This window comes from Thyridium curvatum, assembly GCF_004353045.1.
Source record: "Thyridium curvatum strain D216 chromosome Unknown NODE_42_length_358865_cov_86.645117, whole genome shotgun sequence".
NCBI lineage: Eukaryota > Fungi > Ascomycota > Sordariomycetes > Thyridiales > Thyridiaceae > Thyridium > Thyridium curvatum.
This window is the reverse complement of record NW_022156797.1, coordinates 197370-225274: the sequence shown is the minus strand read 5'-3', so window position 1 is coordinate 225274 and position 27905 is coordinate 197370. Positions and strand designations below refer to the sequence as shown.

General features: G+C 55.4%; 6 protein-coding genes across 6 annotated transcripts; 1 reads left to right on the top strand and 5 right to left on the bottom strand.

Annotated features, from left to right (window-relative positions):
* Positions 1 to 69: 69 nt before the first annotated feature.
* On the bottom strand, positions 70 to 1389 carry E0L32_007105 (uncharacterized protein; the record flags this gene model as incomplete). The annotated part of the gene is made up of 4 exons (XM_031141812.1): positions 70 to 210; positions 280 to 621; positions 704 to 1184; positions 1340 to 1389. The coding sequence occupies 4 exons, from the start codon at positions 1387 to 1389 to the stop codon at positions 70 to 72; spliced, it is 1014 nt and encodes a 337-aa protein (XP_030993930.1).
* A 1332-nt stretch (positions 1390 to 2721) lies between these two features.
* E0L32_007104 (uncharacterized protein) lies at positions 2722 to 7974 on the top strand (the record flags this gene model as incomplete). The annotated part of the gene is made up of 5 exons (XM_031141811.1): positions 2722 to 2845; positions 2910 to 2930; positions 2988 to 3025; positions 3090 to 5722; positions 7104 to 7974. 5 exons carry the CDS (start codon positions 2722 to 2724, stop codon positions 7972 to 7974), a joined length of 3687 nt encoding a protein of 1228 aa, XP_030993929.1.
* A 915-nt stretch (positions 7975 to 8889) lies between these two features.
* On the bottom strand, positions 8890 to 13188 carry E0L32_007103 (uncharacterized protein; the record flags this gene model as incomplete). The annotated part of the gene is made up of 5 exons (XM_031141810.1): positions 8890 to 10322; positions 11057 to 11590; positions 11746 to 12620; positions 12688 to 12837; positions 12890 to 13188. 5 exons carry the CDS (start codon positions 13186 to 13188, stop codon positions 8890 to 8892), a joined length of 3291 nt encoding a protein of 1096 aa, XP_030993928.1.
* Positions 13189 to 17690: 4502 nt separating this feature from the next.
* On the bottom strand, positions 17691 to 18766 carry E0L32_007102 (uncharacterized protein; the record flags this gene model as incomplete). The annotated part of the gene is made up of 3 exons (XM_031141809.1): positions 17691 to 18320; positions 18381 to 18485; positions 18557 to 18766. The coding sequence occupies 3 exons, from the start codon at positions 18764 to 18766 to the stop codon at positions 17691 to 17693; spliced, it is 945 nt and encodes a 314-aa protein (XP_030993927.1).
* Positions 18767 to 19053: 287 nt separating this feature from the next.
* E0L32_007101 (uncharacterized protein) lies at positions 19054 to 19680 on the bottom strand (the record flags this gene model as incomplete). The annotated part of the gene is made up of 1 exon (XM_031141808.1): positions 19054 to 19680. One exon carries the CDS (start codon positions 19678 to 19680, stop codon positions 19054 to 19056), a length of 627 nt encoding a protein of 208 aa, XP_030993926.1.
* Positions 19681 to 20534: 854 nt separating this feature from the next.
* Positions 20535 to 22832, bottom strand: E0L32_007100 (uncharacterized protein; the record flags this gene model as incomplete). Its single annotated transcript, XM_031141807.1, has 5 exons — positions 20535 to 21843; positions 21907 to 22013; positions 22074 to 22237; positions 22296 to 22588; positions 22648 to 22832. The coding sequence occupies 5 exons, from the start codon at positions 22830 to 22832 to the stop codon at positions 20535 to 20537; spliced, it is 2058 nt and encodes a 685-aa protein (XP_030993925.1).
* Between the last annotated feature and the right edge of the window lie 5073 nt (positions 22833 to 27905).

The following is a 27905-nucleotide window of genomic DNA, read 5'->3' as shown; positions in this document are numbered from 1 at the left end:
GGTATCCATCGGGGTTGAGTGCCGGCTTTTCGCCTACTTCGTCAAGCTGTCTGCGCACACTTGGCTCCTTCATGCCATCCTGTTTGCCCGTTCCCTCTCAACCTCGTACATGAAGTCGAAGTAGCCCTTGTCGAAGAAGTGCACTCTGACGTAACCGTCCTCACCACCACTCGCGTAGCCCCGGCCCGTAGGGTCAGCAGCAACAGTGTTCTAGACTCCTAATTAGTAAACGATTCTCCTGCCGGTAAATTCGGTATGGATTCTTGGGGGTTCCCTTACCAGAGGACCGAAGTGACCCCTGACACGGCCAATCTCCTCCTCAAAGATCTTGTGGTAGAACCTGGCCTCGAAACGACCCTGCCTCGCCGACGTCGTCGTGACATCCATGGCGGCCTGGCCACCTCCGAGGATGACAAACTCCTTCTTGGGGGTGATGGCGGCGCTGTTGAGAGGGGTATCGGCAACGTAGGTCTTGAGGACCTCGAGGTCGCGGGCGGTGATGAGCTTGGCGCTCTTGTCCTTGGAGGCGGTGATGAAGTAGGTCCGGTCTTGCGACCACTGGATGTCGGTGATGGGGGAGCCCAGGTCGTGGATTTGGATGTTGTAGATCAGGTCGCCGGTCTGCATGCAAGGCACTCATGTTAGTATCTGCCCACATCCCAATACACTGCAATCGGCTTCTTCTGCCTGTCCAGTCACGCACCTTTGCGTCGTATTGCGAGACGGAACCGTCCTCGTGGCCGGCAATGATGTACTTGGTCAGGTAGCTCCAGCCGGCGACGGTGGCCTTGGACTCGTCGCAGACGATGGTCATGGCCTTCTCGTCGCTCTGCTCGGCCTCGGGGTCGAGGTTGATGTCGAGGACGACGATGGTGCCGAGGTGGCCCATGCGCTTCTCGGTGACGCCGAGCAGCTTGGTGCCGTCCTCGTTGAACTCGACGCGCTTGACGGCCGTGGGGAACTCCCACGTGTGCAGGCACTTGCCGCTCTTGATGTCCCAGAGGCGGATGGTGTTGTCGGCGGAGCCGCTGGCGATCATGGTGTCGGTCGGGTCGACATCGACGGTCCAGATGGCACCCTGGTGGCCGTGGTAGGTGCCGAGGCGCTCGCCGTTGTGGGAGAACCAGGCGCAGATCTGCTGGTCCTTGGAGGTGGAGAAGATGAGGTCGCCATCGCGGTTGAATCTGCGCGGGCACACGGCACGTTAGTCTCTCTAGGTCTGTTTTCCTGTATGTTGCCCCCTCGTAGTGCTGCAGATGCCTTTGGAGGAGGTTTTCTTCGCGCGACGACGCGGGGGACAATGAAGATGGGAAAGTTGGTAGGCATGTGTTCTACGCACCGAATCTGGGTGAGAGCACGCTCGTGCCCTGCCAACAGAATGGGCCTCATGGTGCCGGATTGTTTGATGCAAGCTCTACTCGTCGAGAACTATGCGGTGCGTGGTCGTCGTGATCCGGCCTTTGTAATCGCGGTCGTGGCTGGGCCGTCGTCGTCGTCGTCCTCTATCTCTGGTCGCAGAATTAAAATTGCAGAGATTGTGCGAGGCCAGAAAGAGCGCGGGGCAAGCGGGCCCCACCAGTCCCAGGCTCGCCCGAGCCAGCCAGCCACACCTGGAATCCTTCTGAGGACAGTCATAGCTTGGGATTTTTTTGGGCCCCCCTGGTACGGTGGGCTGTCTCACCGCCTATGCACGTGACTCACCTTCTGTGGCGAGTGCCTTCCTCGCTCGGCTCTGTGCCGTTGCGTGTGCTTGTGCATGGAGAGTCGACGCCTTTAGGATGAATTGAGATCGCGGCCAGGAAAGAGCCAAGGGAGTGGAAATCTGTGACGATACGAATTCAGTGTACAATATGCAGTTCATGCCGCTTTCCTTTGCATCCATTCACTCTTTCTTTGTTCTGGCATCATTTCTGGTGACTCAACCGCAAGATACCACTTTGGTATAGTCACCAGCAGCAAGCATCACTGTCCACTTCGGCATCCGTTCTTTTTTTTTGCTTTCGCAGTCATCGCCATCCTCATCGACTCGATCTGGGCTTTTCTGGGGACATCATGCAATGATAAGCCTGCATTGTGACCATTCTCTCCACTCCAGCAAGACTTGGTCATCGTCCCAGTCTGAGTCATTGCCAAGGCAGCACTGCTTAGCACCGGCACACGCCCGAGATGCAGAGCCGCTACGGGAGCGTGAGCCGAGTTTGTTGCCGCCCATCGGCTGCTCTTGCTGCTGCGGTTGCTGGTGCCTCTGAGCGCAGCGCCAGACATGCGTGCAGCTTTGCGATAGGGACGCAAGGGCTGCGACAAAGCCTCTGGAGGCCTGCCTCGACTGCTACCAGTGCGACAAAAAAGAAAAGCTCTGGTTGCACCATCATGCTCACCGGCTCAAGCTGTTGTTGTGCTGCGAGACCGGCCCGCCTCGGGAACTCAGGGGCCCAAAAGTTCTCCGGGTCCCGTAGCCGCCCTTGTCAGCTGCCATTTTCAGCGCCCATCCACACCGCCTCAGCCCCGCGGTTCTGCCCGTCAGATCCAACGCCCGTCGCATCGCCCGTTGCCCGAAGTCCCCCGCCGAAAAACTTCGTTGCTTCGTCTTCGTCCCTGCATGCCTGTCCCAAACTGAGGCTATCTTCTCCGCTCAACTTGTCGGAAACCCGTCCCCTGGGTCAATTGCACTGTCGGAACAGTTATCCTGCCACTCGGAGCTTTTCCACGTCAGCAGCCACCATGACGGCCACACGGATTGACGGCACGGCCATTGCCAAGAAGATCCGGGAAGGTCTCCATGCCCAAATCCAGGAGGCGCAGAAGGCCAACCCTAAATTCCAGCCATGCCTGAAGATCATTCAGGGTGAGTAAATGCTGCACAAGCTCCAAAGTCTGCGTGCAGTGTGTGTTAATCAACCTTACTATAGTGGCCGACCGATCGGATTCTAGTATGACAACCCAAACCCGGCTTGTGCCTCGGCATTTTAGACTAACATTCACTTAAGCCACTTATGTGCGGATGAAGCTCAAGGCCGCTCAAGAGGTACCCTATCCCCAGCTTCAAGTAGTTGCTGCCCCGAAAACATAGACGATTGACGCGCGAACAGGCCGGTATCAGCTGTGATCTTATCCACTTGCCCGAGAGCATTACCGAGGCCGAGCTCCTCGATCAGATCGGCCAGCTCAACGACGATCCGTCAGTTCATGGCATCCTTGTCCAGCTTCCGCTGCCGGCTCACCTCTCTGAATACACTGTCACTTCGGCAGTGGCCGACGAGAAGGATGTCGACGGCTTCGGTACCCACAACATCGGCGAACTCGCCAAGCGCGGAGGCCGCCCATCCTTCGTCCCATGCACCCCTAAAGGAGTTATGGTCCTTTTGAAGGAAGCAGGAGTTGATCTGCGAGGCAAGAACGCTGTGGTTATGGGCCGGAGCGACATCGTCGGCAGCCCGGTCAGCTATCTCCTCAAGAATGCCGATGCTACGGTGACCGTATGCCACTCTCGCACCACAGATCTTGATGTCCATCTCAAGAATGCCGACGTTGTTGTTGCCGCCATCGGGCAGCCTGCCTTCATCCGTGGCGAGTGGCTGAAGCCTGGTGTCGTTGTGATCGATGTTGGCACCAACTACATTCCGGACTCGACGAGGAAGTCCGGCCAACGTCTCGTCGGAGACGTTGACTACGAATCTGCCTCACAGGTAGCATCCTTCATCACGCCTGTTCCTGGAGGTGTTGGTCCCATGACCGTCGCCATGCTTCTGCAGAACGTCGTTGATTCAACGAATCAATACTTTGAGCGGCAAAGGAATCGTCACATCATCCCCAGTCCCATCAAGTTGCAAGTACCCGTGCCCTCGGACATTGCCGTCTCAAGAGCCCAGGTTCCCAAGCAGATCACCCGCATTGCCCGCGAAATCGGCATCGCTGGTGCTGAGATCGAGCCCTACGGCGCATACAAGGCAAAGGTTCACCTTAGCCTGCTCAAGCGTCTAGAACACAGGCGAAATGGCCGCTATGTCGTGGTCACTGGTATCACTCCCACCCCGTTGGGTGAGGGCAAGTCCACCACGACTATGGGCCTTGCCCAGGCTCTAGGCGCTCACCTAGGCCGTCTCACCTTTGCAAACGTCAGACAACCCAGCCAAGGGCCGACTTTTGGCATCAAGGGTGGTGCTGCTGGCGGTGGCTACAGTCAGGTCATCCCTATGGACGAGTTCAACATGCACCTCACGGGAGACATCCACGCTATCACGGCTGCCAACAATCTGCTCGCTGCTGCCATCGAGACGCGCATGTTCCACGAGAACACTCAGAAAGATGGCCCTCTGTACAGACGGCTAGTGCCTGCAAAGAATGGGCAGCGTGTGTTTGCTCCTGTAATGTTCCGCCGCCTGAAGAAGCTCGGCATTGACAAGACGAACCCGGATGATCTGACCGAGGACGAGATCCACCGATTCGCCCGCCTGGACATCGACCCGGAAACCATTACCTGGCGAAGAGTATTGGATGTTAATGACAGACACCTGCGAGGCATCACTGTTGGTGTTGCTCCTACTGAGAAGGGGCAGATCCGCCAGACGGGGTTCGATATCTCGGTTGCCAGTGAGTGTATGGCCATTCTGGCTTTGAGCACAGACCTGGCAGATATGCGAGAGAGGCTTGGAAGGATGGTTGTTGCTACCTCCAGAAACGGCGACCCTGTCACTTGTGACGATATTGGAGCCGGCGGCGCGCTGACTGCCTTGATGAAGGACGCCATCAAGCCCAACCTCATGCAGTCCCTGGAGGGGACTCCTGTCTTTGTCCATGCCGGGCCTTTTGCCAACATCAGCATTGGAAACAGCTCTATCCTCGCGGATAAGATGGCTCTAAAGCTGACTGGTACCGAGCCTGATGAGGACCACTCATCCAAGGCTGGGTTCGTTGTCACTGAAGCTGGCTTCGACTTCACGATGGGTGGCGAGCGTTTCTTCAACATCAAGTGCCGTACTTCGGGACTCTCCCCCGATGTCGTGGTCATCGTTGCCACCGTCCGCGCCCTGAAGGTGCACGGTGGTGGTCCACCCATCGCCCCGGGTGCACCGCTCAGCCCGGTGTACAAGGAGGAGAACGTCGACATTCTCCGTGCCGGCTGCGTCAACCTGCGCAAGCAGATCGCCAACGCCAAGAGCTATGGCATCCCGGTTGTTGTGGCCATCAACAAGTTCGCTACTGACACCGAGGCCGAGATCGCAGTCATCCGAGAGGAGGCTATCGCTGCAGGTGCTGAGGATGCCATCCTAGCGAATCATTGGGCCGAGGGTGGCAAGGGCGCTGTTGAGCTGGCCAAGGGTGTCATCGCTGCCAGCGAGAAGCCCAAGGAACTCAAGCTACTGTACAAGACCGAGGGCAACACTGTCAAGGAGCGCATCGAGGCCATCGCGCGGGAGATGTACGGTGCCGCTGCCGTGGAGCTGAGCCCCCTTGCCGAACGCAAGGTCGAGACCTACACCAACCAGGGCTTCGGACACCTGCCGATCTGCATCGCCAAGACGCAGTACTCGCTGTCTCACGACCCGGAGCTCAAGGGCGCGCCGACGGGCTTCACGGTGCCCATTCGCGACGTCCGCATGGCGGCCGGCGCTGGCTACCTGTACGCCTTGGCGGCTGATATCCAGACCATTCCCGGCTTGCCCACGGCGCCTGGCTACCTGAACGTGGACGTCGATCTTGAGACCGGCGAGATTGATGGCCTGTTCTGAACCCTCCCAATTTACGAGATTCTCTCATGGGAGTACGTCTATGAGAAGAGATGACAGAGTTAGTAGAAGACGGAGCAGACGTATCACATGACTGTATGTGACAAGACTTTTTCTTTTAAAGCTAGATGGCTATGAACTAGACCAGAGAGAGGACGGGATGGGATAGATGTCAAGATCTGTTCCTTCAACAAACGGCGCTGAGGTTGGTTGGCACTTAACTTTTGCCAAACATGGGGGGACATATCGGATCTACCAAGATTCCTATTTTAGATATAATTAATGCCGAGAGCTGAGCAACATCATTATCGATTAAACTGAACGAATACTGTGAACATGTTATCCTTTTTGTCTCCTTGCTCCAAATAGCACCGTGCTTCCAAGCCCGCCGCTTATACGTTGATCGACGTCCAAGTTGAGTTGCCGTTGTTGCAGGCGAACAGGGATTCCCCAGGTTTTGTTACTTTCCGTGCCGTACACGGCAGATGATTAATACAGTAGAAGGACCTTTTTTGTCCCGTTCCCCATCTACCGTCCCGCTGCTACTTTCTGTTCCATATTCCGCGTGTCCTGTCAGACGTGCGTCTTGCGTCGGACATTTTTTTTTCTAGCCCTCTTCCCGCCCCCGGTGTGGTGGTCGATCCTCCACGGGACTCATATAAGTCAGACATACGAGGTCCACATGCCCATTGGTCGCTTATCTATTTTTTGTTAAAGGATCGCAACCGGCTGGTTCGGAATAGAGGACCGCTGCTTGCCATAGGGCTCTGCCAAGCGCGAGGACTAATAACGGGCACAGGGATTCGCAGACCGCAGTACACGCTGAATCACGATAATCGTAGAATAGCCGGAGAACGATGTTTTAATTTATTGAGGCGGCGCCATGAGCTAAGCGTCCGATACCAGTGAGTGTCACGAAACGATCTCCAAATCCACTGGTGGTTCCCAGCAAAAGTGTCCGCTTATTGTGGTGGGTGTCGAGGGACCAGCGAGGAGACACCCGACAGCCAACTCAACTCTCATAGAGGACCAGCCGGATATGGATCTTGGCCGTCGCACTCCCACGCGCAAAACGGCGAGGGCACACCTGATTCCCTGTGTTTTTCTTGGGGAAGAATGGGGGATGTCATTTCGGGCACAAATACCGTGCATGCACTGTGGTCAGGCGCCAGCTCACACTCGAGTGTAACTAATTGGTGGGTGATTATGAGAAGAGACAGATTAACGACAAGTGAGCCCCCATTTCCAGCCCTCGATTACCCCCCCCCCCCCCCCCCCCCCCCCAAATTGTCTCCGCCCTTATCGATGCTCATAGAAGCAAGCTGTGGAGGAGTCGAGTCGTTCGGTGCATGCACAGCCTGGACCCCATCTACTCAGCCTAGGTAGCACTGGGTTTACGTTCAAGCTGAACCAATATATCGCCGTAAAGAAGGTCCGCCCTGGCCGAGATCGCAACCTGGCCAACGAACGAACTATTTTCGACATCCTTGAGCGCCACCCTCCGTCGCCGTATATTGTCCGGAGCCTCTACCGCACCGAGGACGCGATCTTCTTGGAGTATGCCACGAACGGGGATCCTGCATCCCTTCTCAGGGAAGAACAGCAAAGAGACGAGTCATCCCGGCGAGTGATGGGGGTTACGAGGAGACAACCCCTAGAGCGTTGCTTCCGTTGGATGAAGCAGCTGGGCGCTGCTGCCGCTTGGCTTGAAGAGCTTGGTCTGGCCCACTGCGACATTCGTCCTGGGAACATGCTCTTGTATCCCGCCGGACACGTGAAGCTGGCAGACTTTGACCGTACGCTCAAGACGGGAGAGGATATGTTGTCTGGAACGGAGCCATTCGCCAGACTTCTCGGCGACGAGGGCGGCGCAGATCGCGGGACGTATGGAAAGGCTGGCTGCCGGACGGAACAGTTCGCCATCGGATCGGTCTTCTACTCATTGACTCGCGGCTACGACCCGTTTGAGGACCAGTGGTGGGGTCGGGATCACGGCCCGATTCGTATGCAGAAGCTACAGAGGATGGAATTTCCCCGGATAGGCCACTTGGGGTGTGATGGCGTCATATGGAGTTGCTGGCATGGCCGATACAAGTCCATCGCAGAACTTGCTGCTGACGTTGCCGCTGTGGATGGAGATGCCTGGAGGGTCACTGGCGAGGAGGATCCTCTTTGGATCAAGGCAAGAATTCACGAGTCCGAGACCATTGCCCAAAGCGGGATGCTGGAGGAGTTGATGACCTGCTAGTTACTCCGTATGTTGTCTAGATGGGAATAAGGCAACAAGCACCGAGTGGTGCACCCTGACGCGGAGATCGTAGCGAGTCCTTCGTGCGCTTGGGGTGCTACGGGGTAGCGATGCCACAATATTGCTCGAGCCAGTTAGTGCCAGCTTCTCTACGACCGCCTAAGCATAGAAGTGGTTGTGCTGGAGTTCTCGAGGTTGGAGACCAGCGAGCCGCGGAATCGTGCGTAGGGTTCTAAAAGGCTCCAATGAGAGGACCAAGTCCCCCGGTCTCCTGTTTGGATACTCTGCAGGTGTCTCTCTGGTTACCACGGGGAGAAGAACGGAGAACCGATCCCTGGATCCTGGGTAAATACACATTCACATGTCCCGGCACAGGGATGTGACCAATACCATAAAAAGCGTGGGAAATTACCCGAATGCGAAATAGCATGTGACCTTGTATTGATTGCAGTTCTCTGTTCTGACGCCCTGTCTCTTTCTATTGTACACCTCCTTCGATCTCCCCGTCATTTTGTATCCCGTCGCGCCAGCTCTTGCTGGCTCACTCGCTCTCATGCATGGAGAACGAAGATCTCGGTAGTTAAGTAGACGCAACGCAAGGAAAATATCAAACGGTCCATCTGTCGAGAATCAAGACCAACTGTGGTGATGATACACGGAAGATAGAAAAAAGAAAGCCACACAAAACATAAAAACAAATAAACAGGACCCTCCGCCCCTCCAAGTGACGACGATATCCTGCAGTTTTGCCAAGACCGAGAAATGAACTTGCCAGGCTTGGCTCAACCGACACAGGCAGGCGTCGATAACAGAAGGGGCAGTGTAAGATGTCTTCAGGAAACCGGGGTCGGGAAGACGGCAAGAGGCCATCATGTCCAGGCCGTAGTCAAAGTTGGGAGTAGTAGATGGGCCCTATCACTCCAGAAGAGAGATGCGCCTCTTCTTGGCCCTGGTCTCCAAGTGAATGGGATCGTCGTCACTGCCATACCGTTCCTCCCTCTGCGACTTTGGCCTCGAGGAGGTCGACTCGGTGTAAGCCGGAGAAACCACGCGGCCCGGCGGAGGAGGCCGCGGTGCGCGAGTGCGCTCGTCGTCGCGGTAGCCCTGGTAGTGCAGCTCGTGTCGCGAGTAGCTACTGGAGGACTGGTGATGGACGAATCCAGTCCTCCCTGGGACGAAGTGCGCAGGGCGGTGAGTCGACTCGGGCAGAGCATACTCCCTCTGGGCGGCGGTGACGCGGTCCACTGCGTAGTATCGTGGCGCTTCATCATGGGAGACAAATCCTCCCCTGGGCGCGTACATCCTCGGCTCCTCGCGATAGACCTCTCGCGGACGGCCGGAGGGGAGCGCCTGATACTCCCGTACCGAGTAGTTTTCAGCCATCATCCTAGGTCTGCCATCGTACGATCGACCCGAATCTTCCTCGGGCACCGGGTGGTGGCGAGCAAGAGCTTGAGAAACCGAGCGGGGTCGGTACGGAATGAGGGACTGTTGCGCCGAACCAGCCGTGTCGTTCTCGCCACGAGTGTCGCCACCCCTGGCGACCGATGGCTCCCGTGCGTGCTCAACCCTGCCAGGCAGCCTCGGGGAAGCACGGCCGCGAGGGCGGTCTTGACCTGCGCCCAGAGGAGGGTCGAAGTAGAAACCGGCCGAAGACGGCGGCTCGCGTCCGGATGGGAGCTCGCCCTCGTCCCTCTTCTCCTCCTCGGCATGACGCTGCTTGGCTCCTGCAGTATGCGGATCTTGTAGGTCGATGTACTCTTCGGCGTTCATGTCGCCACCTTGTCCGTCCGGCAAGATGGGGCTGCCATCTTTGTTGTCTTGAGAACGATCGGCGTGGACACCCTCGTCAGCTGTGTCGAGATCCTGACCCAAGGGGGCTAAAAGCTTGGCACCATCATGGTCATCCTCATAAGCATCATCATCGCCCTGCTGCTGGCGGTCCAGTTCGTTCAGAGCCTGTTGCTTCTCGCAATGCTCAGTCCACTCCTCCCTGGAGTTGAACAGGAGGAACTCCATACGTCTGATTTCGCTGAGGTGCGACTGGATGCGCCCATCCCAGTTCTTGACGCAATGGGATCGCATGCTCCGCTGGTCATAGACGAATTTCAGCTCGTCCCGCTCCATCTCAAGTCTTGCTCTCTTGCGAGAGAAGGACATCTTCATGCTCCTATACTCTTGATAGTCCATGATGGGCTTGCGGGTAGGGAGAGCCTTGTTTGTGTTCGGAGCCTGAGAGTGGAGGAGGACTGGTTGGGGACTTGCTGAGTTGCAGAATAGTTTTTGAGAAGTGCCTCCTCGAGACACATGAGGGTGAGGTAAAGAAATGCTGAGATCCTCAACCTGGTCTGCTTGACAGAATTCTCAAATTGACTTGAGATTTTTGTCAGAGCGTGTTGATCTAGAATGGGATGGAGTTGCGACCAGGGCAACGACCAACAATGGCGGTCGTACCTTCCCAGGAGAAAAAGAAAAAGCCCACAGGTTACCCCTGTTCAGCCTACTCTAGATATTCCGACTAGATGAGATGAATCACGGACCACGCTTAATCAAGCCTTTCCTTCAAGGCTTCCATATTCATTAAGGTATCTACCTGGCGCGCTTATCTGACAAGAACTCGCGTAGATTTCTGCTTTTTTTAATAGGTGTTCCCCCATTGCCTTTTCGAAAGGAAGAGCAGCCCGTTCATGATGTGGACTCTCCCCCCTACTTGAAGTCAAAAAGAAGAGAAGAGAGGTTCATAGACATCCTCCCTCTGCGTTCCTTTCCCATCATTCTACCGCACCACAGCTGTCGGTCGAGGCGCATTTCCGGCCAGGTCTTCCATGTCCGGAGCTCGCACCCCCTGTATATCGTAAGCCCGAGCACGATGCACCGTATCCAGTAAGTAGTAAAAAGAGTGTGTTTATCATCAATAGAAGCAGGGGAACCGGTAAAAAGAAAAGAAAAAGAAAGAAGTGTATTCAAAGTCCAGAGGAGCGAATGTTTGCACCCCAGAGTAATGAACGCCGTCCCATATGCAGTCTCAAGCCCGGATTCCCCATGTACATCGCCCCACGACCGGCAGGTTCCGATCACCAACCGAACTGCTCGCAGTGCAGCTCTACGCCGGGTCCGTTTAGCCGGATGGCGCTGGCGGTCGAGTTGCGCGCCACCCGCAAAAGGCTGTCGGGTCCGCACGCCGCGACCAGCACCCGCCTGTTCTTGTCTGTCGACGAGATGGCTGCGCTGATGAGGGTCGAGATGTCGGGCCGACCGGAGCTGACGGTGTGGTGTAGCCCCGGACGGTGCGGGCGGTTTCCGCCCTCCTCGTGCCTGGCGTGTGAATGGTGGTGCTCTTCTGCCGCCTTTTCCGGGTCCGTCGAGGTGCCGTGCGCATCGATGTGGGATGCGGCCTCGAGAACGGCCTTTTCAATGTCGGAAGGCGAGTTCTCGGTCAGAATCTCGGACGATTGGGACGAAACGGTCCGAAGCCGGATTGGTGGAAGTGGGCCGTGGCTCTCGGCCGAACTCGATGACCCAGGCGCCCGGGTTACATAGAGTGCGACCGAAACCTTGGGAGAGTGGGCGTGTGTCCGCAAGGTGTTGAGATGTTCCGAGAACCACGTGAGATTCTCTGCGTCACTGTGTTAGCCATTGTTCAAGACAGAGAGCGACATCCGAGGATTGCGGCGCCAATTAATTTATTTCTGACGTGGCGGTTTCTTGTACCACGATCTTGGCTGGTGGCTATGCGTGCCCAAAGGGGCCGAACAGGGATCGATGACTTACCATGGGTTTTGAAAGCCCACAGGAACACAATTTCCTTGGTTGCTGAAGGGCTCATTCTCTGCAGGAGATTGACGGCTAGACCAAATGTGTAGCTCGCTCCGCTCCCACCGGCGATCAAGATGATCTTGTCGTACTGCATCGGATCGGGGAAGGTACCATACGGTCCCTCCACTGAGGCGCGGAGCTTGACTCCGGGATGGGCCACAGCGCGAGCGTGTAGGTCGCGCGTGAAGCCATCGTAGGAGTTGACGACAAATTCGAGGGGGTTCGTCGAGATGATGGTGAACGGATGCGTCTCAAGCATACGGACACCCGGGATCCAGACGAGACAGTGCTTGCCGGGGACAGCCAGCGCGGGGGGCTTCGTCAAGACAATGCGCGTGCCGCCGTTGGGGAGCGGAGTGAGGGTGGCGTAGTTGTTGATGCTGTACAACAGGACCCGAGTGAGGCGGATCAGGCGGTCGGTAGCCCACATCCCACCAATAACGCAAAGAATGATCGGTGTCTTGGACTTCCATTCTGGTCGATGAAAGGCAACGGCAACGACCGAGCCCACGAACGAAAGCCAGTGGACAATGTAGAAGGCCTCGTACCATACCCTCCGGAGCCAGATAGCCGAAAGAAAGATGCTCAGAAAGGCAAATCCGGCGACGATACCAGCAATAACCGTCTCCTCCCGCATGACATGCCACTTGTTGGTACTGCCAAAGTAAGCAGTATAGGTCACTCCATGAACAACTAGCAACAAGAAAGTGGCGACGCCCGCAATCTGGTGAAGGCTATTCAAGCGCTCATAGGAGTAAGCCGTCAGGAAGGCCAAAGGGGTGTTCTTCAGAGCCAAGAATACGACAAAGGCATAATTGGCCGAGAGAACCCTGTTCGGCCAGTTAGTCAAGCCGAGATGATTGACTTGCTCAGACGAAGCAGGCTCATTTCACTCACCAGCCAAACCTCGCAGCGACGCTGCCGGGACTCCAGTCGACATTGGTGAAGAGGGCTGCGCAGTTGATGCCCACGTATGCGGCTACCAGGAGCCCATGGCCAGCTGAGTTGAAACCCGGAACTTTGCGGACAAGTACGTTTCTGATGGGTCTAATCGGGTATCAGCCAAATGTCTTGGTCTCCAACAATGCGAGAGGCTCACCTCGTGATGGCTACAACCGGCTTGGTGAGCAGCCGAGGCACTGGCGACACCCTCGACCGCTGCATCCTGACCACGATCAACCGAGTCCAGTGGATGATGACGAAGAGCGCAATGAGACCGCATAGTCCCTCGGCAACCGTGATTGTAGCGTCCACGCTGACCTTCTGTCTCTTGGCGAAGAATTCCGTAGATGGTTTCCAGGCACGACCTGGGCCGGCGCCGCCTGCTTGACCACCTGCCTGACCACCTGTCGAGCCATGCTCCCCTGTCACCGTCGGAGCTGCACCACCCCAAGCCATATTGAGGTCAAAAGGCAGATAGACCAGGATCCTAAAAGATTGTACGAAGCCTTGAAGAAGAGCCGATATCAGGTGTACCGTCCTTGGCGAGAGGAAAGAGAGGAAGTAGTCAAGGGAAGCGGGATGGATGCCCAACAGGGTAAAAGACTTATATACATGAATAGCTCCTGTTGAGCACTTACATGGTGAAGTGGGACTGGAGGCTGGTCTTGGTATGCCCTAGATTCTGTCATGGTCCTCAGTAAGTATCAGAGCCAGGGTTTGGTCTAGGATCATTGACATGAGTGTGACCTTGGTTGGAAAGGGCCAAGGGCAGGGACTCGTTGTAGTTGAATGATCAACGATAGATATGCCGTGGCCGTTAAGTTCAACCGGACAGGATCAAGGTTGCGAGTGAGGTCGCCCCTCCACCACAGACACTGCTTTGCAACTCATCCGATAGATTGAATGACAAGTACCAACGTCCCCTCAGCCTTTGCAGGCTGAGTAGTTGATTGCATTGCCATCAGATAAATCAAAACAGGACAGTAGACCAATGACACCCCCCTTTCGGGAGTGCTTCCCATCGTAACCGCAGAATTTTCCATCCACACGGACAAAGGCATGTGCGGTGCCCAGCGTGGCCACCACTTGGGAGAGCGCCGTGGAACGGGCTCGCGTCCCTACGATACTGCGGGCGCCCGATGTGACCTCTGCGGCCGGCGCTGGAACGTGCAAGCCGGGGCGTCTTAGACAAGCGATCCCACTCGGTGGGAAGGGCGGTATGAAACAATCTAGTCTCTGCGGCTTTGGTCAGCTTGACAAAGCAGTCAACGCGGCGCGCGGCTTCGTCTCCTGTATACGAAGTCCGTCCGTGGTGGTCTTGTGCCAGGCTAGGTGCATGCCCGGGGGCGCCGCAACAATGGATGATCCGGGCATTGATCTTGGTAGGATGGTGGTGGGCCCAATATGGATAAACTGGCAAATATGGCCGAGAACCAAACAACGATCATCTGCCCATTGACAACGCTGGGTGCACTGGGGTATTTCGGCATCCGAGTGAAAGGGCTTCCCCCACAGACGCAAGCAATATGCTACTCTGGGCCTCTGGCGCCTGCAAGCCCTGGTCCGGCTCACTGCGCTGTGGGGGAGAAGATGAAGCTTGTTGATGGTCACATTGACAGTGCTGGGCATGTCGAGACAGCGCAAACATGCAGAAGCAATCAAAGTAGCTCCGCTGACAAGCAAGCCCAGTGACCAGCTACGTTGAAGCGAGACAGGCCTAAAGCAGACCGAGGACTACTCTTCTTCTTCTAGGTACACTTCTCGGGGCGGGTTCGAAAACAGCAGGAACACCCGTCCTGCGTAAGAGTTGTCTCACGCACCAAGAACTGGCGTCTCTGAGACTACTTGTCCTGGGACGCTGAGACTAGGTTTGGCCACATGCCGTTGCCACAGCTGATTCGGAAAATAACCCTAGTATCCAAGCACAGCTGTGGCGCTCGGCGCGCGGCTTCTTCCAGGTTTCAAATTGAGAAACCTTGGCCTCATTAGGTGGGACGAGACCATTCTGCAAAGAGATCCCAGTGTGTAATCAACCGCTTCCAGGGCTTGTAGCAAATCAGCGAGCGTAGAGAGCCTCGCAGGTGGTTGGCGGTATGGGGTTGCAAACCCCAAGTACGAAGATCTCGATGCAGTTGTAGGTAAGGTTCTGCCCTTGTTTTCGGATGGTTCAGCCGGCATCTCTACCAACTCCGCAACGAGCCTCTCAGAACACGAGACTGGTCAAGGAAAACACAACATGTGGAACAAGCGGCATTGGAGTGGGTGCGGTTCGTAGATCGAGAGAGGTTAGCTTCAAAACCAGGAACAGGTAGGGGAATGTCCCGTGCAGATGAAGCTATGTTAGGTCCTTCGTGAGAAGAAATAGGCAATTGCGACGTGTGTAGATCTTAAGACGGCATAACAGATCTCGTCGAGGCAAGTCTAGCAAGACGCGAGCGACGGGTGTCTTGCAGAAAGTTGGGCCGACCCTTGGCGATGATGAGCTTCACAGACTGCTGCATTGACAAGGACCAGGATACTGCCTTCCAACCAGGCGCCCTACGGAGACGGGTTGGGGTGAAAGGGCAGAAAGGTGCTCGAGGGTATGATTGGGGACAAGGAGCCGGAGACATGGCAGATGTAGAATGACCAGAAAGAGAGCCGAGCGGAGACCAAAAGAGAGACCGTGCAGCAAGCACTAGGACGAAATTGGAAGCATGGAGAGCAAAGCAGAACGATGGTCATGAGGAGGAAGTAGATTGCTGCTGCGTAAGCGAGAACTAGCGGGCAGAAGGGGAGAAGCAGCGTGACGCAAGGCGACATGGCAATGCTCTGGCGAAGAAAACTTCCCCAGACTCGGTAGACCAGGTAGGGGAGATGCAGGCTGCCGGCTTCGAGACCCTCAATCCGGAACGGGAAACCACGCAGGGTTCTGGCCCGAGGGCGGGAGGCCTACTTCCTTGAGTGGGTGGTCCGGTAGATTGAGATGTGGACAGCGCGCGACAGAACTGGGGGGAGCCATCGACTGGATGGGTTACTGCCGGCTCGTGACATTGCTACTCTATCATAAAGCATAGAGTACCTAGAGAAAGAGCTGCTTGTCAGGTGAGGCAAGGAAGACAGAATGGTAGTACGCATCAGAGAACAGAGAGAAGAGAACGAAGCTCGTCTCGCGGGCCACACGCGTGTGCTGATGGTTCCTGGCGGCAAGACGTCCCGAGCAACGTGGTGAGTCTGGTCGATCTGGTAGATCAGCATGATCGTGTAGCATCCGCTTCAGGAACGCGGGCCTGAAAGTGGTCGGCGTTGGGAGCAGGACTCAGTGACACCTGTCCGTGTGGTGGTGCAACAGATCGAGAGAACGTCTGTGCGGTCGACTCGGGCGGCACGCTCAGCGGCGCTGAGACCCGCCTCAGCACTCTTCTTCGCCTGGCACGATGATGTAGTTAGGTATGTGCATCAGTGTGTGTGCGTGTGTGTGGTAGGGGTAATGCCTCTGCATCCGAAAAGAGGAAAAGACTGGACTCGGATTCAACGAGCACCACCAGCTTACGGACCAGGCGGTGTCTGCGTCCGCTAGCGTCTCATGACCAGAAGTCGCGTCCTCTCTGCTCTGGGGAGCTCGTCGTGTGTAAGATATCAGTCATCATCATCAACTGACCGATGGCTACTGCTGTGTCTGCCCGTGCAATTTAGTCAATCCTTAAGCGAATGCAGCATCCATGGATGGGTGCGAGAGGGAAACATGTGTTGCACAAGTAAAGAGGAAGCGAACCTTCCAGTCCACTTAGTTAGCAACTTGACCTAGAAAGTACAGACAGCGGCAGCGACGCACGCTGTACGCACCTTGGCACTTACCTGATTAACTCGATCCAGGGCGTGAAGCAGTGGAGCAGTCTCCAGCTGTTGCTAAACCCGTTTTGGTGCCGCGACGATACCTTAATCTGACCTCTTTCACGGGCTTCGTCCCGCCGTCCGCGCATCGACTTGCATCCATCACAGCCATTACTTGCTACCTCAGAACCCCCCAATTCATCCACCTATCTCGATACCCTCTCAACGAACAGATTGACGTGCACCGTACCCGTGAACCCCAACCTCCGACTCAGTCTTGGATCTGAATGGGGATTCGACAACGATTGAGGTGTGGAAATCAATGTCCGGACCCTTGATTGGCTGCTCGGTCCGTGACAAAACCAGAATTCCCTCCCTTGTTCTCCCCGCTGTCTTCATTTACGCGTCGGAGTGCCCCATCTGCCTCAATATAACGGCGAACGAACGCCCTTTCCTGCCCACCATCAAAGGTCCTATCCCACTTGTCTCCCGACCCCCGATAGGAAGAGAGTGTCATGGCGTGCATGGTCAGTGATATTGTGGCTTCAAGTCGAGAGCTTCTGGAAAACCTCTGCTCGGAGATTGACCTGGTGGTATCTTGGTTCCACGATCCATGCTTCACTTAGGTAGTTATGATGCGGCGAACTTTGCTCACCCCCTGTGTAATGGTCTAGACCGGTCTATCAACCTTATGCCATGTTCTATCGGGAGCTTGCCGCCAGGTCTCTACGATTGGCAAAGGGTGAGACTGAATGCCAGCTCGTGACGATATGGGAATCATTCCAGAGATCGAAACCCAGTCAACAAGATGGAGACTGATACCAAAATGACATCCGTGATCTAAGTGAAATAAAACCACTAGCATAACTGCCGAGTTGTTGTTCACCCTGGATCCCAGTATAACCTTGAGCAAAGCGGCGTCATCACAGGAGCAATGCTGCCTGTCTGGTTATTTTGCCAGGGCCTCCTTTCCACCGAACTAGCATGGCACGACTGGGCTCCCAGCCCAACACACCAGAGCCATTCACTTTCAGTCGTCAGGCCATATTGGCCACACAGCAATCTATCGTTCACGTCGCATCAGAATGAATGGCGCGCGACTCGAGCATACTTCGTGAAATTACTTGCCCCTGGCTTCCCCCTAGCTAGAGACGAGTAGATTGACCGCCTCCACGTCTTGAGGATCGTGGTTCTGACTGCACAGCGATACCTGCGTGCGTCAACTCGTCGTGTAGATAGCCCAAGAGCTGCTTTGAAGGAGCGGATGCTGGGCCGACGCCTATGCCGAGCTCGTCGGCGAGGTATACCGCCTCTGCAAACTCCTCGGTCACGCCTTGGGTCTTGAAGAGGACCAGGGCTCGTAGGACATGGAGTCGCCCGAAGGGAGAAAGGGGCAGGCGGTGCTGCTCGAACCTCTCCATGTACTCTTTGTGCAGAGTTTTCAACTTCTCCGCTCTCCTCAGCTTTTCCTTGTCCGGATCGTCTCGCCCCAGTGCCCTCATACATTTCTCTTGAGCGGTGTTCTTCTTGTCCATGAAGGAGAAGAATAGCTCCAGTTTCTTCATCTCCGGCTTGGAGAGGGATTTGGCCTTTCCTATACCGTCGGCAGCCCTTTTCTTGACCAGCTCAAAGAGCTCCGGCGACTCTTCAAGGTATGTCCGCATGGTCTCCCAGTTGTCCTCAGCGCCGCGCTCATTCTTTGGGCCCAGTGAGGTCTTTCCCCTGGACGACAAGTCCTCTTCCAACTCCTTTATTTCGAGCCTCAGCGTAAGGATCTACCCTTCACGTCAGCAATCCCCAACGAATAAGTACAACAGGGAGAAGTACGACTGTACCTCCATCTCGCTCTTTGCTTTGGCGAGGGCATTTTGGCAGCTTGTTTTCTGTCCCTGGAGATATTCGATCTCGGCCTGAAGGCTGTTATCGTGTTCTTCGAGAGTCTAGTTCCGCCCAAGCACCTCGATTAGTATACATGATCGTTATTGTCAATAATTATGGGATTTTACTGTACCTGATACCCGTCTTGACTTGCTCTCAAAGCAGCCTCCGTATCCAGATGTTTCTTCTCGAGTGACGCAATGTCTTTCCGGAGGCTCTGAATCAAGGTTCCGTGCTCCTGGCAACGCCGAGGCGAAGAAGGTACCAGGCCCAATTCATCGAGTACATCTTCATCCTGGTAAGTCCTCAAATTCAGATTCTCAACATTAGCTGGTCCGCCCATCTTCTGGTGCGTTAGGTACACAGCAGCAATCGGAGGCCACGAGAATGGATATTATTTTTGGGTTTCCTGATACCAGGCCGTGGGTCAGTAAGAGCACGAGAAATTCTATCTCAAATCATTTTAAGCACAATTCTAATATTTTATTCCAACTTTTGTAGTCCCAGACAAAGAGTCCGGACCGAATGTCAAAGTTGTGTCAACAAAGAGACGTATCTACCGGTTCCGCCGTTTGCATCTAGCCAACATCAAGAATGTGACAAAGGAAAAAAAATATTTACTGAAGAGAATTACGAAGACGAATACTTCATTGACGCGATACTTCCCTGAATGCGTCTCAGCTTCGGTTTGACGCTGTCAGCCTGGCTCAGCGTTGGGCAATCGTCAACGTGACCATCACTAGACTCTTCATCTGCCAACTGGAGCCAGATATCACTCTCGCTTCCATCAACACTGGCGTTGCTGGCACCGGCTACACACCCTCCTCCCATTCCACAACAGAGTACTGCCGGAGGAGGATCCCGACTGGACGTTCTTCCCATCTTGTCCAGACACTCCCTCGTCCGGACCTCGACGAGCTCCTGCGCCGGGCGGTGGCTCGCCGCGCGCACATAGCACTCGTGCGCGCTCTTCCACTGCTGCAGGTTGTAGAAGCAATGCCCCCGGTAGAGGTACACCTTGGCCAGGAGCTCGGGCCGGCCCAGCAGCTCGACGGCCTCGAGGACTTTGTGGCTCCGGGCCAGGGCAGCTTCGTAGGCGTGGGTGTCGACGGCAGCGGGTCGGCCGCGAGGACTCGTCTTCGCAGTGCCGGCGACACCCAGGGCGTGGATCTTGAGAAGATTCAGGTTGACCAGGCGAGTGATGTACTCATTGTCCGCCTTGGACAGGGACGCGCAGGGTTCGAATATCTTGGTCATACTGATCCGCTGTGTGGGGTGACGACGAGGACTTTATGCCCTGAACTCTGTGACTAGAACTTTCTCGTGAAGCTCTTATTTATATTCTGATCTTATCAAATTCGATACAAAGGATGCATTCTCATTGTTGGTTCGACTGTGAGCGCACAAAGGCGGACATTGTTGCCAAACATGATTGAGAACACAAAACCAGTTCATCTAGCTCGACTGAGGGAATGAGCTACCGCGAGCTTACTATCACCAAAGCATCCTCTATAGTTGCTCTTGCCCTTACTTCCAATATCAAACAAGATGAAATCTTTCCTTCAGCTTGGAGCGCTCCGCCTCGTTCGTAGCCTTGCCGTACCCGCCACCATCGAACGTCATAACAATCGCGCGGTTCTCTTTGTTTCTGGACGCCGAGGCCTTGCCGTCCACGTTGATCGCCCGCACCGAAGATGAGGTCGATAGCCCACTGGCTGGTATCGGCGTTTGTTCGCCAGGGTCCCCGTCTTGAGGCTCGAGCGGTAGCAGACTGGCTCAGGAGAAAACTCACTGGTCACAAGGCGCAGTAAGTTTGACAGTCGTCACTTGCGCGCTCACAATAACGCGCTGACCATGGAAGTACCTGCAAGCGATGCAGTCTTATTCCGAAACGACAGTAACCTATCTCTCCCCCGGTGGGTATCTTGCAAATGAGATATACGAACCCGCCTCTCAGCCAAACCTAAATCAACGCTTCACGGCGCTGAGTCCTCCCGAGGCCTGAGATGCAAAGGTGCCTCTTTCGAAGAACGATTGACGGTAAACAAAAAACAATGCTAGGTCCCTCCACGGTCAGAGGTGACCAGGAAAAGCAAACAACCCCCCCTCCTTCACTTGGGCAGCGCCAGCAGCGCAAACGTCCCGCCCATGACGGGCCTCGCCACGAAGGTCGGCCCGCCCTGCGGGTACCCGCCCGTCTGCGCGTCGTACAGGTCCGTCAGCGCCCTGCCGGTCGTCGTCTCGCCGATCCACGTCGCCATCTTGGAGATGAACATGGCGCGCGTCTCCGGGCCGGCGATGGCGGCGCAGTACATCTCCCAGTCGGCCTTGGTCCAGCCCGCGTGGCGCGTATCCAGCGCCGCGCCGTATTTCAGCGCGACAGTTAGGTAGAAGTCGCTCTGCATGTCATAGACCTCCTGGCCGACGAAGTTGAGTCCCAGGAGCCGGTCGGCGTAGAGGTTGTACAGCAGGCCGTGGCTTGCGCCGTCGCCGTACGAGAGCGTCGTGTGCGGCGGGGTCGCGGCCTTGTTGATGCCCAGGTCCTTCCACTGGCGCAGGTAGTCGTCGGCGATGGAGCCGAACTTGTCCTCGTTGCCGGTCAGCTTGGCGATCTCGCCCATGGCCTTGAGGCCGATGATGCCCTTGAGCGCGAGGTTGGTCTGGTTCGCCAGCGTGCCGGCAAAGTCGTCGGTCGACAGCTGGTTGGCCGGGATGAGCGAGTCGTTGACGAGGAAGTTGGCCCACTGCTCGAGCTTGGGCCAGTGCGCCGACAGGTAGCCGTTGTCGCCCGTGTGCTGGGCGTAGGCGAGCGACATGATGACCATGTTGCCGCACTCCTCGAGCGGCATCGGCTCATCGTTGCCGCCCGGGTAGCCGATGGCGTTGGGGAAGGTGCCCAGGTCGTGGATGGCCCACGCGTTCGGATAGTGGCCGCTCTCCTGGTTCTCATAAAGAGGGTCCAGCAGCAGCTTGCCCATTGTCGCGTTGAGATACAGCAGGATGGGGAAGGCCGGGAAGATCACATCCACGGTCTGGATATCGCTGTTGGAGCTGATCTCCTTGAGGAAGATGTAGTTCTGCTTCGATCCCTGGGCGACCTGCAAAGCCCCAAAAGTCTGACGCACGCTCAAAGTCGTGATGGTGGCATAGTCATCGCCAGCTGCAGCCTTGGAGTCGTCGTGGATCTGAGCGTCGAGATGCTCGGCATACGAGAGGGCATTGCTCCAGTCCTTGTGGAAAGCAACAAGCGAGTCGACATCGCTTCCGTAGGCGGAAGTCCACAGTCCCTTGAGACCAGCAGGGCCATCGGTGGCGCCCTGAAAGTTGATAACCTGGTCTTGGGCTACGCCGAGGGTGAACAAGACCTCCTTTTCGGTTCCTGATACATCTCCTAGGTCTTTTGAGAGTCCGAAAACGGGCCTAGGCACGGAGTCAGTCTCGACAAATGAGCTATCAAGTGCCATCCTAGCTGTTAGAACCTACCAGTTGTCGTTGACGGCTCGGAACTTGTCATCCTGGCCGTCGTCGAGTTTACCAGTCTGAGCAAACTGACCCCTGACATCGACATCACTTCCGCTCTTGTGGGTGAACTGCAGAAGGGTATTATTAGCCGGGGTATTGACGTGACACACGGAGATCGAAACACTTACCCCATCGCCGTCGGCCGTGGCAAAGTACCAGTTACCCCAGTTGGCCTGCTCGTGAGATTCAGAGAAGACCGCTGGCTGTGCCTGGACAATCTTGTGGTATGCCACGCCATTGGAAGTCTCAAAGTCCCAGTTGATCAATTTTGAAGCGTCACCACTCGTGAGTTCTAAAGCTGTGTCAGACCAAGCCAACACGATGCCCTGTTCTGCCCCGGGCCTACTTACCTCCACTGATGTCCATGTAGACCTGAACCTTGTGCGAGCTGCCGTCGGCCGACTTGACCTTGACGTCTATATAGGAAAACTGAAGAGATTGCTTCACGAGGTCATCTGGGTAGACGGGCGACATGAACGTCACCGTCATGGTTATCTTGCCGCCGACATCAAAGGTAAAGATGCTCTTGGTCGAGGTGTACTGGAACGACGTCTGAGATACCAGGGTGCCTCCTCCTGCACCCATCCAGTTGAAGGAGCTCCCGTCAACATTGATTAGACCTTGCCAGCCTATTATTTGGGCCCTGTAATGATAATGTGTAAGTTTCCTCACAGGAACGAGATTCAGTTGCAGCCGACTTACGTCCAAAACCTCGGCCAAGACCCCGGAAGATTGCCTCCGGAATCGCCATTCAGCCACACATTGAGGTATGGCGATTTGACAGCCAAGGGAATGGCTGGAGGCCTTGCGGGGGTAAAAGTAGAGGCGGCTTGCACCAGCGAGCTGGCGGTCGCCATCAATATGGCGCCGAGCTTGTCCCAACGCATGATATCAGGTTCTCCCTAGTACAACTTTGGTAGCAATAATGGCAAGAAGTGAGGCCAGTGTGGAGAGAAGAAGAACGAGTTAAACCAGGGCTTCTTGGTGAGCTGGTTAGAGTACGATAAAGAGAACCAAAGTGTATTGATAAGAACCAGGGTACGCCTTGGAGTTTAAATCACCAACGGTCCACGCCTGACCTGGTTTCAACCAAAGACTCACGAGGACACCGGCAAGCTCCCGGAGTGGAAGGTAAGAAGGCAGTTGAAGGGGTGTGTCTGTGGTGCGACCAAAGGTAGCGTGGTAGTGAACACAGCAGTGACCAGAGATGTCGACTCGAGACGAACTCGGCGCTTTAATAGGCGGACGGAGTGAGGTCTTGTGGACGGCTTGGATGGTTGGCACTGACCTTCCACAAAAGGATCTCACCAGGCCACATGGACTTGGGCACCATGGGTTGCCTTCGATCAGTTCCTGTTACAGGAGCCAAGACCCGGCGTAGCGGTGGCCATGCACGGCCGACGATCTAGTTCACTTGTATGCAGGTAGGAGGAAAGATCGTGGGTCTGGGCGGATTGGATGGTGCAACATCCATGAAGATCTACGCACAGAGGTAAAGGAAATGAGAAAAGTACAAGTATGGGATCCTTACACCTGCTGCGGCTTGGTCGGACCGCACCCATGTCATGGGAATCCTGGGAGAGAACGAGAGAATTTGAGAAGGTAGATACCTAGAGAGCGAATTCGCAACGGTATGTTGTGCTCAGCCCTACCAAATGAATGTCACAAGCGACAGGGACCCTTGGAGGAGGGTTGGAAGAATGCTGGACCTAGAACCGGTGACGCGAGATGCCCGCGAGTCTCAGTAGTATTAGGTGTATCACATAAATCATGTCACCTGAAAACAATGGATACTTGCCCTGGGTAGGGGAACAAACTGAGAGCCTGCCAACATGGGTCACAAGTTGTGAGCTGTCATGTCACTGTTCGTGATTTGGACGAAGCCAGCCGAATAATAAGTCGTTTCAATAAGAGCCAGGAGGCCCTTGAAAAGGCCAGGCTGGTTGGGCCGGGCCATTCCAAGGCGGCGATCCAACGCCGCCTGTGATCTAGGACAGCTTGTGCTTGAAATAACGGATGACACGCAGCAGCGCAGCACCCAAGGCAGCAAGGAAGCGGAGGTTCACGGATGGTTCCTCTTGGGCCTCGGTCGTGGCCGTTGACTCGAGGCGTGTGCTGTTGAATGCCCAAGTAGGCAGCGGAGATTGGGCGGTACACCTGCGCATGAAAGCGGAACATGGAGTCGATAGGGCGGTCAGTCATGCTGGCCGGCATTAGAGAAGAGCTTGGGAGGATCGACGATAGCCTAGACGGCTTTGGGCATGTGTTTGCAGGCTCGCGTGAGCCATGGTTGCTTCGGCCCTACCTTAGCTTCGCTGCAGCTCACGCGCAGAGAGGCCATGGCGAGTTGAGCTATGCAGGAACAAGTAAAGCAAGATGGAGCACACCAAGATCCTGCGCTTCCCCAGATGACGGGATGACGGAGAATGGCCAAAAGGCTAACAGCCGGAGGTGGAGGGTGGGCGATCAGACCTCAAGGTTTGGCACTCGGAACATTTTTGGGGGCGGATGGGTGCACCATGAGATCTCGCCTGCGGGCACAAGCACCTGTCAAAGCAAGCCATCAAGCCACACCCGCCTTGGCTTCTGAGTCAAACCCGCCCTGTGGACCTGTTTTGTGCCCTGGAAGAGGCCGCTAACAAAGGCCCGAGCCCTGGCACCCGTGCCCTGTACAACAAGTGCCGGGGTGCCGAGTATCCACCAGTGGGACGCTCCATCCATCCATCAACTAACTCCTTCGTACGGAGTAAAATCACTACAAACGAATGTACCAAAGTCGGGGTTACGAGCATCAGGGAGGATCCGCGTTCAGCCTTGGTCAACCCATTAGGTAGGATCCAAGTTGCCGTGTCTTGCTTCTCAACGATGAAGCCGTCTGCACCTGATAACTGCTGGACCATCAACTAAGGTGCCGATCGAGGGAACAAAAGCCAAGTGAAGAGAGCAAGCACAGCACATGTCCCCATCGGCTGCTCCCATCACACAGGCCGAGGTGAACGTTAGCTGCAGGCAAGTCAGGAGCCCAAGTACAACTCGAGTCGCGGGCATTAACGGGCGTGCTATTATGACGACAATGTAGCCATGTCGACCAACTACCTGCCTGACCTGCCTGGCCTGCCTGCTGACCTGCTCATTAAACCACAGGGACAACTGGCACCGTGAGTTTATGCATAAACATGTTGCCACGATCAAGGCACTAATTCCCAACTACAAGTACTTGTTCCACTCAGATACGCTGACTCGTACCTTGTTTTGTTTTTGTAACCAGGGTTCCTAAAAACAAAAGGCCCAAAGCACGTCCCTACGCGGCGGCGTTCAACTGGCCGAGATGAGTGGTACGAGGTTCGATCGCGCGCGCTTTGCCAACTTCCAGTATAATAGGTAAGTAATACACCAGGTCCCAGGGAGTCATCGTCGATGGGCAAACACAACCTAGAAGCGACTCTCGCATCAGTCACCAAGCCAAGAAGTCGACCAGCGTGCTAAGTCAGGGGCTGAGCCTCGTGTCTGTCCAATCTGCGCATCCGGTAACATCACGACTTGCTTTGCCCAGCTCAATGCGATGTAACAATGAAGTTCGACAAGACAGACTGGACAGCGGGAGACCTATCGCTGGGCGCCAGCACCGCAGTCCTGAGACGCAAATGTCAGTATCCATCCGCTCTTGCATCTTCTCTTTTCATTCCCTCTCGCCAAGATGTTGCGTCCGGGCCATCAGCATTAGGCCGTCACGGGTCCAGCTTCACGGGGTGCAACGCTGCAGTCGGATGACGTCGTTTTTAAATTAAGACATCCATCCCACCACATCTCTCCCCCCCCGCAATTCCGCGCCGGGCTCGACACCACACGGCGACATCCGGTCCTTTTCTTTCTGTCATGCCATTCCTACCTCGGCCGACGAGGACGGGACCACGTGCCGCAGGACATACACAACCCGGGCCGTCCTTCAGTGACACAGTCATCTTGGCGGAGACCTCTTCTAGGAAGGTAGGGTCTCAGCCAAGCCCGGTGCGACAAGCAAGACTATTACATGCGTTGATTACCTGAGCACGGCAGTTGGGCTCGGCCAGACGATATCCAAGACTTTGCAGAGGCCTTTTGAGGTGAGCAGGAGAGCAACTGGCCAAACGATGAAGAAGGCAAGGCGACGTCTCCGAACCGCGGCCTGTAAGCAATCCCATGAAGACCGGACCTGGCTCACGGAAGAGACAGCGCGATGCCCTACACTTTTGGTTCCAATCAACTTTCATTAATCTTGTCGTTCTTATGGCGTGCTTTTTGAATAAGCCGCCTGCTCCTGATATCTCCTGGCGAACCACTTGCACAGCATGTTGACGTCTAAGATCTTGTTCATGTGGACAGCGCTCAATATTGACCGAAGATGATTGTCCCGGCAGTGTATCCCAGGCCTGATACGGGCTTGGCAACGACTCGTCGTAGACCCTGAACTACGGGAGAGAAAGCCATCATGATCGAAGCACAGCCATTTGCCAGTCGGGAACAACACGCTCCTTATGCCCGCTAAGGGGGAATGTACCCGGCCCTTCATGGCCCTGTGATCTACCCCGGCCTTCCTGATCAAACCACTTTCACACGTTCACGAGATGTGATTGTAGGTCTGGTCCAATGTTTGAATATTCGCGTGAGAACCATGGACACAAAGACTTCTTCTTGCACCTCCACCCCTCTCCACGGGGACCCAGGAACTGGCCAGTGTGACGTAGCGTAAGTCTTCCTCTTTGCCTCGACATCCCAGGCCGGTCATTGGCAAAGACTATATACTTACATTGTGATAGACACGGCCGTTGCCATACAAAACATGGCAAAATGTTCAGGAGAGCGCTCGTGTCACAGCAGCGGGAGGTGACTGTTCGTCCGCGCTGAAGAATTCACTTGTGGCCGAACAGGCCGCAGCTCCTTCAGACAGACCATTACGTCTGCCATCGCATGTACCCGGGCGATGCAGCCAGCATTACCTTTGGCGCGAGGCTACTGTCGCTGATCGGCTTGGATGACTCCCAGGAACTATGGGCTCGCATTGAGCGTCAGCCTTACCCTATGGCTTCATCAAAGCAATCGAAGATCTAGCCTGGTGCGGGAGAGAGCACCGCAGCTGCGTTTGGTGGACGATCTAGTACCTCGAGTGCCTGTGTAGGTCCAGACTTGGGTTTCCCGTGCTGTTTCGAGACGAGGACATACCTTTGTCCAGTTGATCAGATGAGGACTAGCAGGGAGATTGTGTGTCGCCTATCACACTGATCGCGCAGCTGAAGCTGTCCAGGACTGTCAGTTTTATCTTCAGGGACCTGTCTGTGCAGATGAAGCATTCTAGCCAGTCATTCCCGGAGAACGTTCACGTCGGATTTCCACGGTTGGGGCGCTGGAACCTGAGGTTGCAGTCCAGCTTGAAGGATGATAGCGTCCATGAGGAAGCCGATTCGATTGATGCTGCCGGCCAGCAGTCCACTGACACCGAGACGAATCTGCCGCCTACGACTACACACATGAATAACCAAATTGGTGTGGCCAGCCCTGCATGGTGGATGCCATTGGCATCGAAGATGACTTGTTCTGAGGGAAGGCAGTTCCTGTGGCACGGCTTGGATTTCGTCATATTGTGTCCATGACTTTCCTCTGGAACAATGAAGGCTATTTCGACCAAGACTTTACACACGTCCAACCCTTACAGGTGCCATTAGCCTTACTTACCACGGAGTAAATTAAAGACTCATAGACTCATCAGGAGCTACAACGAATCGTCGACCGATCATGACAAGCTGGTCGGTCCCTCGACGATTAGGTAGCAATAGTGCTGTTAATCCTTAAAGGGGTTTAGCTAGCAGCTGGCCCGTCCATCCTTTAGAGCCATTCCTAAGCAAAAGATCGCCAGTGTAGGTGAAACAAACCCTGACCTGAAAAGGCCCTGGAGCCAAAAAATGGTCATGTGAGTGCTTTCACCT